Consider the following 12,769-nt stretch of genomic DNA (forward strand, 5'->3'; position numbering starts at 1 on the left):
TCTCAGGCTGTCATGTACTTTACACCAGGCCTCAAATGCTTTTTTTTTTTTTTTATTTGGATGTAACCTATAGTAGTAATCATAATTAAACGTAAACAGCACATATTGTCAGGATATTGGCGACCACTTGTCCTGCGGGTCTCTGGTGACAAAGCGCAGACACCGCCCAAGCCACGCCCACAGCAGGAGGAGGGGCGGCGCGTGCGCATTGCGCCACCATAATTGTGGGACTGTCTTTCACCGCTCTCATTTCCTGAATCCTGAGGAGCTTGTGGTAACGACGGAGCTTGAGCAGCCAACATGAGTGATAGCGGGGAGCAGAATTTCGGCGATCGGGTCAGTAGTAATGTATATTGAGATGTATTGTGCGATGATTTGCGTGCTTGGCGTTACTTGTGTAGCCGCCAGTGTGTGTGTGTTTTTCCATCTTTGGCTTCCATCAGTTTATCTAAGACAATGATAATGTAGACACTTTCTATAAATCGAAGTAATGCACCAATATCCGTGCAGGATGGTGAACGCGTACTGGCGCTGCGAGCTTGTTGGCGCCGGAGAGTCGGACGCCATTTTGTGAGCTTAGTAAGCTCCCGTGTAAAATGGCTTCGCGCTGAGCAATGCGGTGACCTTGTGCACGGCCGGAGGAAGCCTGCTTCTGTTTCTTTTGCTTTGGTAGACTATGGTTTCAGTGTGAATTTAGACTCCCGAGGCATGGATACCGGGGTTAATCTAGAACTTTCTCTCCATAGCGGGATTTTGATACCCCCCCCCAATCGGACTCCTGTAGCGTTATGTGCGGTGTTTGTTGTGAGGTTAAACGCCTCCAGTTCAGCTTCTCTCTGTATTCTGTTTTACAGATCTTTCCCATAATTATAGGACACAATAGGTTGAGGGGTGGGCATCTCCCTTTACACATGAAGAACCCACAACCCTTATAACGCGCCCACCCAGACCCCTTATATGTAATGATACCTACCCTGCGTTGCATCCCTGCACGAATGCCACCTGTTGTGTGGATCAAAACATACTGGTGGGGAGCAGCCAATAGCAGGCTGCAACAGGGGTAAGCCTCCCTACAGTCACCCGCAATGCTCACCCCCATCATGGCCTGCTGATAGCTGCCCTCGTTGCTGGATGCTGCAACAGGGGTAAGCCTCCCTACAGTCACCCGCAATGCTCACCCCCATCATGGCCTGCTGATAGCTGCCCTCGTTGCTGGATGCTGCAACAGGGGTAAGCCTCCCTACAGTCACCCGCAATGCTCACCCCCATCATGGCCTGCTGATAGCTGCCCTCGTTGCTGGATGCTGCAACAGGGGTAAGCCTCCCTACAGTCACCCGCAATGCTCACCCCCATCATGGCCTGCTAATAGCTGCCCTCGTTGCTGGATGCTGCAACAGGGGTAAGCCTCCCTACAGTCACCCGCAATGCTCACCCCCCATCATGGCCTGCTAATAGCTGCCCTCGTTGCTGGATGCTGCAACAGGGGTAAGCCTCCCTACAGTCACCCGCAATGCTCACCCCCCATCATGGCCTGCTAATAGCTGCCCTCGTTGCTGGATGCTGCAACAGGGGTAAGCCTCCCTACAGTCACCCGCAATGCTCACCCCCCATCATGGCCTGCTAATAGCTGCCCTCGTTGCTGGATGCTGCAACAGGGATAAGCCTCCCTACAGTCACCCGCAATGCTCACCCCCATCATGGCCTGCTGATAGCTGCCCTCGTTGCTGGATGCTGCAACAGGGATAAGCCTCCCTACAGTCACCCGCAATGCTCACCCCCATCATGGCCTGCTAATAGCTGCCCTCGTTGCTGGATGCTGCAACAGGGGTAAGCCTCCCTACAGTCACCCGCAATGCTCACCCCCATCATGGCCTGCTGATAGCTGCCCTCGTTGCTGGATGCTGCAACAGGGGTAAGCCTCCCTACAGTCACCCGCAATGCTCACCCCCATCATGGCCTGCTAATAGCTGCCCTCGTTGCTGGATGCTGCAACAGGGGTAAGCCTCCCTACAGTCACCCGCAATGCTCACCCCCCATCATGGCCTGCTAATAGCTGCCCTCGTTGCTGGATGCTGCAACAGGGGTAAGCCTCCCTACAGTCACCCGCAATGCTCACCCCCCATCATGGCCTGCTAATAGCTGCCCTCGTTGCTGGATGCTGCAACAGGGGTAAGCCTCCCTACAGTCACCCGCAATGCTCACCCCCCATCATGGCCTGCTAATAGCTGCCCTCGTTGCTGGATGCTGCAACAGGGATAAGCCTCCCTACAGTCACCCGCAATGCTCACCCCCATCATGGCCTGCTGATAGCTGCCCTCGTTGCTGGATGCTGCAACAGGGATAAGCCTCCCTACAGTCACCCGCAATGCTCACCCCCATCATGGCCTGCTAATAGCTGCCCTCGTTGCTGGATGCTGCAACAGGGGTAAGCCTCCCTACAGTCACCCGCAATGCTCACCCCCATCATGGCCTGCTGATAGCTGCCCTCGTTGCTGGATGCTGCAACAGGGGTAAGCCTCCCTACAGTCACCCGCAATGCTCACCCCCATCATGGCCTGCTGATGGCTGCCCTCGTTGCTGGATGCTGCAACAGGGGTAAGCCTCCCTACAGTCACCCGCAATGCTCACCCCCATCATGGCCTGCTAATAGCTGCCCTCGTTGCTGGATGCTGCAACAGGGGTAAGCCTCCCTACAGTCACCCGCAATGCTCACCCCCCATCATGGCCTGCTAATAGCTGCCCTCGTTGCTGGATGCTGCAACAGGGGTAAGCCTCCCTACAGTCACCCGCAATGCTCACCCCCCATCATGGCCTGCTAATAGCTGCCCTCGTTGCTGGATGCTGCAACAGGGGTAAGCCTCCCTACAGTCACCCGCAATGCTCACCCCCCATCATGGCCTGCTAATAGCTGCCCTCGTTGCTGGATGCTGCAACAGGGATAAGCCTCCCTACAGTCACCCGCAATGCTCACCCCCATCATGGCCTGCTGATAGCTGCCCTCGTTGCTGGATGCTGCAACAGGGATAAGCCTCCCTACAGTCACCCGCAATGCTCACCCCCATCATGGCCTGCTAATAGCTGCCCTCGTTGCTGGATGCTGCAACAGGGGTAAGCCTCCCTACAGTCACCCGCAATGCTCACCCCCATCATGGCCTGCTAATAGCTGCCCTCGTTGCTGGATGCTGCAACAGGGATAAGCCTCCCTACAGTCACCCGCAATGCTCACCCCCCATCATGGCCTGCTAATAGCTGCCCTCGTTGCTGGATGCTGCAACAGGGGTAAGCCTCCCTACAGTCACCCGCAATGCTCACCCCCCATCATGGCCTGCTAATAGCTGCCCTCGTTGCTGGATGCTGCAACAGGGGTAAGCCTCCCTACAGTCACCCGCAATGCTCACCCCCCATCATGGCCTGCTAATAGCTGCCCTCGTTGCTGGATGCTGCAACAGGGGTAAGCCTCCCTATAGTCACCCGCAATGCTCACCCCCATCATGGCCTGCTAATAGCTACCCTCGTTTTTGGATGTTTTGATTAGTGTGATGGGGAGATCAGAACATCTGGCACCGAAGGCAGCCAATAGCAGGCCATGATGGGGAGATGTGGCTGTGTGGGGATCAGGTAAGTATCATCTATATTTAAGGCCAGAACCCAGGTGTAAAGTGGCAGATGCGGGTAAGTCTGCCAAATACGTGCACAATTCTGTAGCGGCTATTTCCACATTTGCAAGTTACAGGGCTTTGTTATTAAACTGACTGACTTTACATATGTGCTAATCTAACAGTCTTTCTCCCTTCTTTCTAGGCACCTCCGTTTTTGTGTTTAAAAAAACAAATAAAAAATGAGCCTCTAGGAGCAATGGGGGCGTTGCCGCTACTCCTAGAGGCTCCATTCTCTCCTGGATCACATGAATGCTGCCTGGCCCTGTCAATCAACATGAGGGTGTGGCCAGAGAACAGCATTTAGGAGCAGCAGCAATTGCCCCATAGAAAGGCGGGACAAAAACTGCTAGCTTCAGCTGACATTAGCATATGTGTAAAGTCAGGCAGTTTAATAATGTTCCTAATGACAACCCCCTTTAAAGGGGTTGTCCAGATTAATTTTCCGGGCAGCCCCCTGATATGAGCATCGGAGCATTTTATTGTCCTATGCTCTGCTTGCAAAGGCTTTTTCTGGAGATCCGGTGACTTAAATTGCTAAAGCCCCTTCCTCCCCCCAACAGAGCCGATGTCACAGGGAACACTGCTAGGTGGAATCCTCCACCTAGCAGTGTAAAAATCTAAACCAAAATGTCCTTGCCATGTGTGATGGTGAAAAACGCCAGAGAACCAAACCCCCACAATGATTCATAAATGGGTACTGGGTAGCAATATCTTTATTAATTTAATAACAAAATGAGTCATCTAAAATCAGCAACGGCAGGCGCATATGAGGAGGAGAATGGTCATGTAGTGAAAAGTCCCATATATAGAGTCTAGATTTACAATAGTCAAGTCTGTCACCCACAGTGTGTACTCATAATTCATTCAATATAAAGTGCTTTGTGGAAAAATTCAAATCCCAAAACAATAATGAAGACTGGAAATGGTATAAAGGATCAAAGTAATTGCACATATCAGGAAGACTAAACCTATATAATAGTACTGTTGTTACTGCAGGTAAGGCTACTTTCACACTTGCGTTCGGAGCGGATCAGTCTGGTGTCTGCACAGACAAATCCGCTCCTATAATGCAGACGATGGGATCCGTTCAGAACGGATCCGCCTGCATTATCTTTCAGAAAAAATTCTAAGTCTGAAAGTTAGTCAGACGGATCCGTCCAGACTTTGCATTAAAAGTCAATGGGGGACGGATCCGTTTGAAATTGCACCATATTGTCAACTTCAAACGGATCCGTCCCCATTGACTTACATTGTAAGTCTGGACGGATCCGTTTGGCTCCGCACGGCCAGGCGGACACCCGAGCGCTTCAAGCAGCGTTCGGGTGTCCGCCTGCTCAGCGGAACGGAGGTCAAACGGTGCCAGACTGATGCATTCTGAGCGGATCCGCATCCACTCAGAATGCATTAGGGCAGTACGGATGCGTTCGGGGCCGCTTGTGAGAGCCTTCAAATGGAACTCGCAAGCGGAGCCCCGAACGCAAGTGTGAAAGTAGCCTGAACAAAGCTAGAAGAGAACCAGGGAAATGAGGAAATTTTTTATATTTTTTTTACCTAACACTTGCTGAGCTCAGTTATATAGTGCCGCCCATCAGATTTACAGTGCTATATATACAGTTATTTTCATAACTCGGGCAATCTGATTACGTCCTCCTCCTATTGAGAAATTGAGCCCCATTCAACAGATTGGCCGTGCCTGCGCACTTCATTCCCCATTACAGGCAGAGGCACAAGGCCAGCTACATCCAGATGTATTAAACACTCTTGTGCCTCTGGCCATAATGGAGAATGAAGTGCGCAGGCGCGGCCAATCTGTTGAACGGCACTGTCATTGGATTTCTCATTAAGAGGAGGACGTAATCAGAAGAACCTAGGGTGGGTGAGAGGGGTGAAAGGGGAGGGGTTTTGTATGAAAAGCACCAAGGGGCTTGGGCACCGGCTGCACGAGTGCCGCCCCAGGGCACCTATAGAAGTGAATTAATATATTGAATAAGTGTTTTTCTGAGAAAATCGGCAATGGATAGCAATATGGAAGGTAGCATTCTAATGAGGGGAATGTAATGGAGATCCTGATGTTGGTGTTCTACAGGGTGGGCCATTTATATGGATACACCTTAATAAAATGGGAATGGTTGGCGATATTAACTTCCTGTTTGTGGCACATTAGTATATGTGAGGGGGGGGGGGGACTTTTCAAGATGGGTGGTGACCATGGTGGCCATTTTGAATCCAACTTTTTTTTCAATAGGAAGAGGCTCATGTGACACATCAAACCTATTGGGAATTTCACAAGAAAAACAACGGTGTGCTTGGTTTTAACGTAACTTTATTCTTTCATGAGTTATTTATCTGTTTTTGACCACTTATAAAATGTGTTCAATGTGCTGCCCATTGTGTTGGATTGTCAATGCAACCCTCTTCTCCCACTGATAGCAACACCGCAGGAGAAATGCTAGCACAGGCTTCCAGTATCCGTAGTTTCAGGTGCTGCACAGCATATGCTGTGAAGATACGAGATGGGCAGCACCTAAAACTACGGATACTGGAAGCCTGTGCTAGCATTTCTCCTGCGGTGTTGCTATCAGTGTGTGAAGAGTGGGAGAAGAGGGTTGCATTGACAATCCAACACAATGGGCAGCACATTGAATACATTTTAGAAGTGGTCAGAAACTAAATAACTCATGAAAGAATAAAGTTAGGTTAAAACCAAGCACACCATTGTTTTTCTTGTGAAATTCCCAATAAGTTTGTGTCGCATGACCCTCTTCCTATTGAAAAAACAAAAGTTGGATTCAAAATGGCCGCCATGGTCACCACCCATCTTGAAAAGTTCCCCTCTCGCATATATCACCAACCATTCCCATTTTATTAAGGTGTATCCATGTAAATGGCCCACCCTGTAGAATGGTGATTTTAGGTGAAAGGCTCCCTTTAAAGGGGATGTTTGGTTTTAGGTGGACACTGGGCAGCCTTCAGGATTAGCCTGTAATAGTGGTAAGTACCTGCCTGGTAGATCCTGTGCTGCATTGGTGATGTAATGTCACTTGCACAGATAAGGTAGTCTATAGTGCTGCCAGAGACAGTTTTAGAGGCAGGTACTTTGCATTGTACCCACCTCCGAAACAGCCCAGGTAGTGCTATATTTTTATTTATTTTTTTTTCAATTCTTTATTGTTTTTCTGAGCAAAAAAATATTAATTCCATTACACATACTTTAAAAATAGCGAATAGTCATATATCAATCCACATAATTAACCCCATTATTCCCACTCCCCCACCCCTTGATTCACTGCTGCGGGATCCAACCGTCTCCTATCAACACTTGTAATCAGTACTACAAACAGCCAGGCTCTTTGGAGCGAAAAAAGGAAAAAGTATAGAAGACCTGCCCTTTTTTAATATTATTTTTTTTTTTAACATTCTTCTATAAGCCTCAATGGTATCTATCCGAGCCCTCCACTCGGAGTAAGTAGGGCTATTTTTAGTGCCCCAGTACCTAAGAATCAAGGACTTTGCAACCATAAAACTCTCCAAACAGTTTTTGGTCTGATAGGGCATTAAATCCACATGGGAGAAAAGACCTAATATTGCTTGATTAAAACAGCGATTCAGTTTAATCTTATATCTACTGTACATTTCTTCATATATTCTGGTCCAATATCCATTTATTTCTGGGCAATCCCATAACAGGTGAACGAGACCAGCGTTTTCAGCCGAGCACTTCCAACACGTATCCCTTCTTTCTCTGTATATTTTGGCGAGGAAGGCAGGGGAGTAATACAGGCGATGTACAATCCTAAACTGGATTAATCTATATTTTTGGGATATTGATGTTTTTTTTTGTTTTTTTTATATTTCGATATACTATATCCCAATCAATAGTATTTCCTACACCAAGATCGACCTCCCATCCTCCCTCGCTTTTAAATGTTATTGTTTCTCCTAAGCAGTCCCGGAATCTACGATTATATTTGTGAAAGAGTGAGTTGTGTATCCCTAAATTTGAAGCAATAATCCAAAAAGGGGTTTGCCCTAGTGATCAGAGAATCTTTATTCTGAGTGTTCGTGTATGCATGTCTAATTTGTGCATATCGATCTAAAAAAGTGACATTTATACCCTTTATCAATTCATCAAAAGGGATAATACTTCCATGTGACGTTATATGGTTTAAACGATTAATACCACGTGAATTCCAATACTGATAATCTTCAATTAACCTGACCTCTTTTAAATTGTAATTATGCCAAAGTGGAGTAAAAAGTGTAGGGCTGCTTACACCCAATATCTTTGTAATTTTATTACAAACCCTATCTAACGTGTCACTGATTAAACAGTTTTTTCCTGGATGCCCAGTCTCAAAAATAGAGAATGTCTCCGTATGGTCCCTTGACAGGATATTCAGCAGCGTTGCGGACTGGTGGTCCGTCCAACCCACCACCTTATCTGGCCTGCAATGTAGTATCCCTGCAGGGATGGGGGGGGGCGGGGGCACCATCCCTCTCTGAGAGACAGAGATATTTTTGCTTAATCCTAACCCTTCCCCAAATTAGTTCGTTCAGCAGTTTATCTAGCAGCCCAAAAAAAGGAATAGTCAATCCATATCGGACATGCTATCAATGGGTATAGGGCAAAAGGGAGGACCACCATCCTAACCAATGCTATCCTTTCTGCCCGTGACAGGGGCAACTTCTGCCAAGTTCAGATCTTTCCATTCACCTTATTGATCATAGGGGTTATATTCAAGAGGTTATATCTAGTCAAATCTGCACTGATACTAATACCCAGATAGCGAATAGTCAGTGAGGCCAAGTGGTCTAATAGCTGACTCTCCATCAGGGGGAGAAGTTCAGACTTATCCCAATTCACTTTATATCCTGATAAAGCCTATTTGTGGCGGTGAAGTCACTGGGCACATAGTGAGGAGAAGCCAGGGATGACACTGGCAGTAAACAGGCCTTGCGCTGCACAAGGCAAGGGGGAGTATTGAAGCAAGGAAATGCTCTGATGCGCCACTCGTATATAGTGACAGAATAAAGTAGAGCTTATATCTGGTTCAGCCTTGAATCCGGAGAACCCCTTTAGCTTTGTGTATGCATGTTTGAGTTGAGCTGTATATGGCAATGGCTGTCAGCCGCTCATAAGACCAACCACCCCATGTCTGAACTCGCAAAAAGCTGTTTTGTTGTGTATATCTGCCCTATAGCATTTAAGAAGTTTGACAAAGGCACTGCCATCCCCCATCTGTAATCCATGGAATGCAGATGGGTTGTCGCTTAAGGCCCACAATGTTTTTACACCTATTGGGTCTAGAGTCAGAGCGTAATAGGAATCCTGCCGTCATAAAGCTGGCCATGCACATTGCTAGTCTCTATCTGGTGTCTGACTATAGGGCCACTTTCAGATGAGTGCGTCCACCCTGGCAAACGCCCCATTTCCCGGATAAACACTGCTCATCTGAAGTGGACTTGCAGCATTACAATTTTATGATGTGAATTTACTGAATTAGGGCTCATGCACATGACCATGCCGTTTTTTGCGGATCTTCAAAAAAGTGATGCCGCCCGTGTGCCTTCCGCAATTTACGGAAGAGGAGGCCCATTATAGAGATGCCTATTATTGTCCGCAAAACGGGCAAGAATAGGACATGTCTCATTGCGGGGTCACGGAACGGATCAACGGATGCGGACAGCACACAGAGTGCCGTCCGCATCTTTTTTGGACCCATTGAAATTATATGGTTCTGTATACAGACCATATGCAGAATCAAAATACAGTAAGTACATGGAACGCAAAAAAAGTGTGTGCAAGAGCCCTTAGTGGCGTCACTGTGACTACGGCTCGGCAGACTGATGGTCAGGGAGGCATTCGCAACATCCTGTTTAGATGAGCAGTGTTCCTTCCAGAGTGGTGGATGTTTATCAAGTACTTCATGCCACTAAAGGGAACCACAATGTGTGACTGACATTCTCTCGCCACTTTTCTGAAGTGCTGCTAACAGGGTGGGGCTTCATGCCACCTGCTGCATTTACTGTAACTGGCAGAAGTTGCAGCTGAAGTCTGAAGCTGACATGGCACAGAGTAACGAATTAACAGGCATCTGCCTCTTCATTAATCAGGTGCATCTTATGCCAGTGCAGGCATATGGACAAGCCAAGTGTCTGAAACTAGCCTAAGGGCTGTATTACATTAAAAGATTTTGCAAGCGATTGTCAAAAGGGAAGGGTGATCACTAATGCCATTGCTTGTATCCATTCTGATTCGTTATTTGCCGGTAGCAGATTGTGATTAGACAACAGGATCTGCTGCTGGAAACCATTAATATTTTATCTTAAGCATGCTTTAAAATTGTAGTTGCCCAATGAACTGGTAATCGGCGAGGTTTTTAGGGGAGAGCCAGATAGCTTAAAGTGTAATAAAGCCCTAAGACAAGAGCCTCCCTGCTGTGCTCTGCACTGGACCCTTCCATTTTTGCAGTGCCTTGCCCCCTCAGCCAGAAGCCAAAGATTAGCATGCTATTTAACCCCTTGTGTCCTGTGCAGTATTTCTACATGACTGTTTTTCAGGATTATGAAGACTGACAGTGGGGACAACTATTTCTTCTGTGTAGCATTAAAGGGGTTATCCAATATCTAAGATATGAACGGCCCCTTGTATGGATTATACTTACCTTCTTGGCAACCATTACATCTCCGCAGTACTTGGATAATAATCTTTATTTATATAGCGCCAACATATTCTGCAGCGCCTTACAATTCAGAGGTTAATGTACAAACAGTCATAAATAAGATACCAGCCGACAAGTTGATTATTACAACAAGAGGAATGAAGGCCCCGCTCGCAAGGGAATACATTCTGAGGGGAGAGGGGTGAGACAAAAGGTAGACGTGCTTGTTATGTACGATGGTCCAGCCATCTTGGGAGAATAGGGGAGCAGATATAAAGCCACATGAGCCGGTCAGCAGCCAATATATGAAGTGCATCTGGGTGCAGTGGAGGCTCAGCTTCAGGGAATGATAAATGGGCTATGGGGAGGTTAGGTCAAGGGAGGTGATAGGCCATCCTGAAAAGATGTTTTTTTTGTTTTTAAATGGTAAAAGCAGGTGACAGATTCCCTTTAAAACAGTGCGATAGAGGTTTGCATTTTTGTGAAAGTCAGTCGTAAGTCATTGGCTGAACGGAGAGCACGGGTAGGGTGGTACAAAGCTATCTAGGGTGGTGGAGGGCTTTGTGGGTGAGGACGAGCAGTTTGAATTGGATTCTATAGTGTATGAGTAGCCAGTGCAATGACTGACACAAGGCGGAGGCATCAGAGTAGCGGTTGGACAGATAGGTGACCATGGCTGCTGCATTAAGAATAGATTGGAGAGGGGAGAGTCTGGTAAGGTCGAATGCACACGGCCGTTGTTCACGACCGTGAGCGGTCCGTGGAACCGCGGCCTGGATTCCTCCTGAGAGCAGGAGCGCGCTGCGTCATTGGTTGCTATGACGCCATGCGCTCCCTGCTGCCGCAATACAGTAACTCACTGGTATGATCTATACCAGTGTTACTGTACTGTGGCGGCAGCAGGGAGCGCACGGTGTCATAGCAACCAATGACTCCGTGCGCTCTTGCTCTCAAAAGGAATCCAGGCCGCGGTTCCACGGACCGCTCACGGCCGTGTGCATTCGGCCTAAGGGGGAGGCCAATTAATAGCGAGTTGCAGTATTCAAGGTTGGAGTGGATCAGGGCAAGAAATGGGTTTTGTTGTTTCCATAGTGAGAAAGGGGTGGATGCTAGATGGTTTTTGAGGTGCAGGTGGCATGAGCGGGAGAGAGATTGAATATAGGGGGTGAAAGAAAGATCAAACCATCCGGAGACAGGGTGAGCAGCCAATAGCAGGCCATGATGGTGACCAGCCTCAAGGGGGCTGCACAGGGATCCGGAGCGATGCAGGTGCCAGGGAGTTAAGTATAATCCATACAAGGGGCCTGGGCATATTTTAATTTCTAGGTTTAGTGTTGTTCTAATGTTGTGCAGGTGCTTTGGTGTGCCACCCAGTAAAACTGCATGACCATCTGCAGAGGTACAAGTCACTTGACTGCATTGGTAACAGTGGAGACTGGAGTGGTGGGATATTTAAAAGAAAGGTAAGGGTTTCCTTGTTTTACATGTAGCCCCATCAGCGTAAACTAAAAGTCTGGTAAGCCTGTTTTCCCATTTTAAACTGTATAGATCTAAAGTAAATTGTATTTCTATTGATACAATTTTTCCTGCATTCTCTGGTCAGTTATCCTTTTACTGGCTCAGAAACCAGCAGATTGTAACAATGTCTGTATACCTAGCTGGTGTAGTAACTGTTTTAAATTGAATAAGGCTACTTTCACACTAGTGTTTTTGCTGGATCCGGCAGGGTTCAGCAAAAACTCTTCCGTTACTGATAATACAACAATCTGCATCCGTTATTAACGGATCCATTTGTATTATCCTTAAAGGGACACTGTCACCTGAATTTTTGGTATAGAGCTGCGGACATGCGCTGCTAGATAGTCGCTAGCACGTCTTCAATATACATTCCCCATAGCTCTCCGTGCTTTTATTTAGCTAAAAAACGAATATATATCTCCAGATGACATTGTTCCTATAACATAGCTAAGACAGATCCATCATGAACTCCATTGAAGGTCAATGGAGGATGGATCCATTTTCTATTGTGGCAGAGTAAACAAATCCGTCTCCGTTGACTTGCATTGGGGGTCATGCCAGATCCATCTTGCTCCGTATCCCAGGATGCAAAGCAAAATACATGTTGCGGTTTGCTCTCCAGTATGGGAACGGAATGAATTTTAGTGCATTCCATTCAGTTCTGTTTTGTCCCCACTGACAATGAATGGGGACAAAACTGAAGCTTTTTTTTTTTCTTCCGGTATTGAGCCACTATAATGGCTCTCAATACCAGAAACTAAAAACGCTAGTGTGAAAGTACACCTTCAGTAGGAAGTGGTTCTGTATTTTTTTGCCCTGTAAGACGCACCTAGTTTAGAGGACAATGAGAAAAAAATATTTTTAATTAGACCTCAGATCTGACCCCCCCCCCCATCAGAATTACCCCCTAATCAGACCTCAGCTAATAG

The 12,769-nt window shown here is 47.4% G+C and overlaps 1 protein-coding gene across 1 annotated transcript in view; it reads left to right on the forward strand.

Moving 5' to 3' along the window:
* Nucleotides 1-202: 202 nt before the first annotated feature.
* Nucleotides 203-12,769, forward strand: part of TRA2B (transformer 2 beta homolog) — a 33,998-nt gene continuing 21,431 nt past the window's right edge. The window contains exon 1 of the mRNA XM_044303955.1: nucleotides 203-336. Coding sequence (XP_044159890.1) covers nucleotides 301-336 — 36 coding nt within the window. The 5' untranslated portion in view covers nucleotides 203-300. The remainder of the gene's footprint in view (nucleotides 337-12,769) is intronic.

Source organism: Bufo gargarizans, chromosome 8 (assembly GCF_014858855.1).
Source record: "Bufo gargarizans isolate SCDJY-AF-19 chromosome 8, ASM1485885v1, whole genome shotgun sequence".
Classification (NCBI taxonomy): domain Eukaryota; kingdom Metazoa; phylum Chordata; class Amphibia; order Anura; family Bufonidae; genus Bufo; species Bufo gargarizans.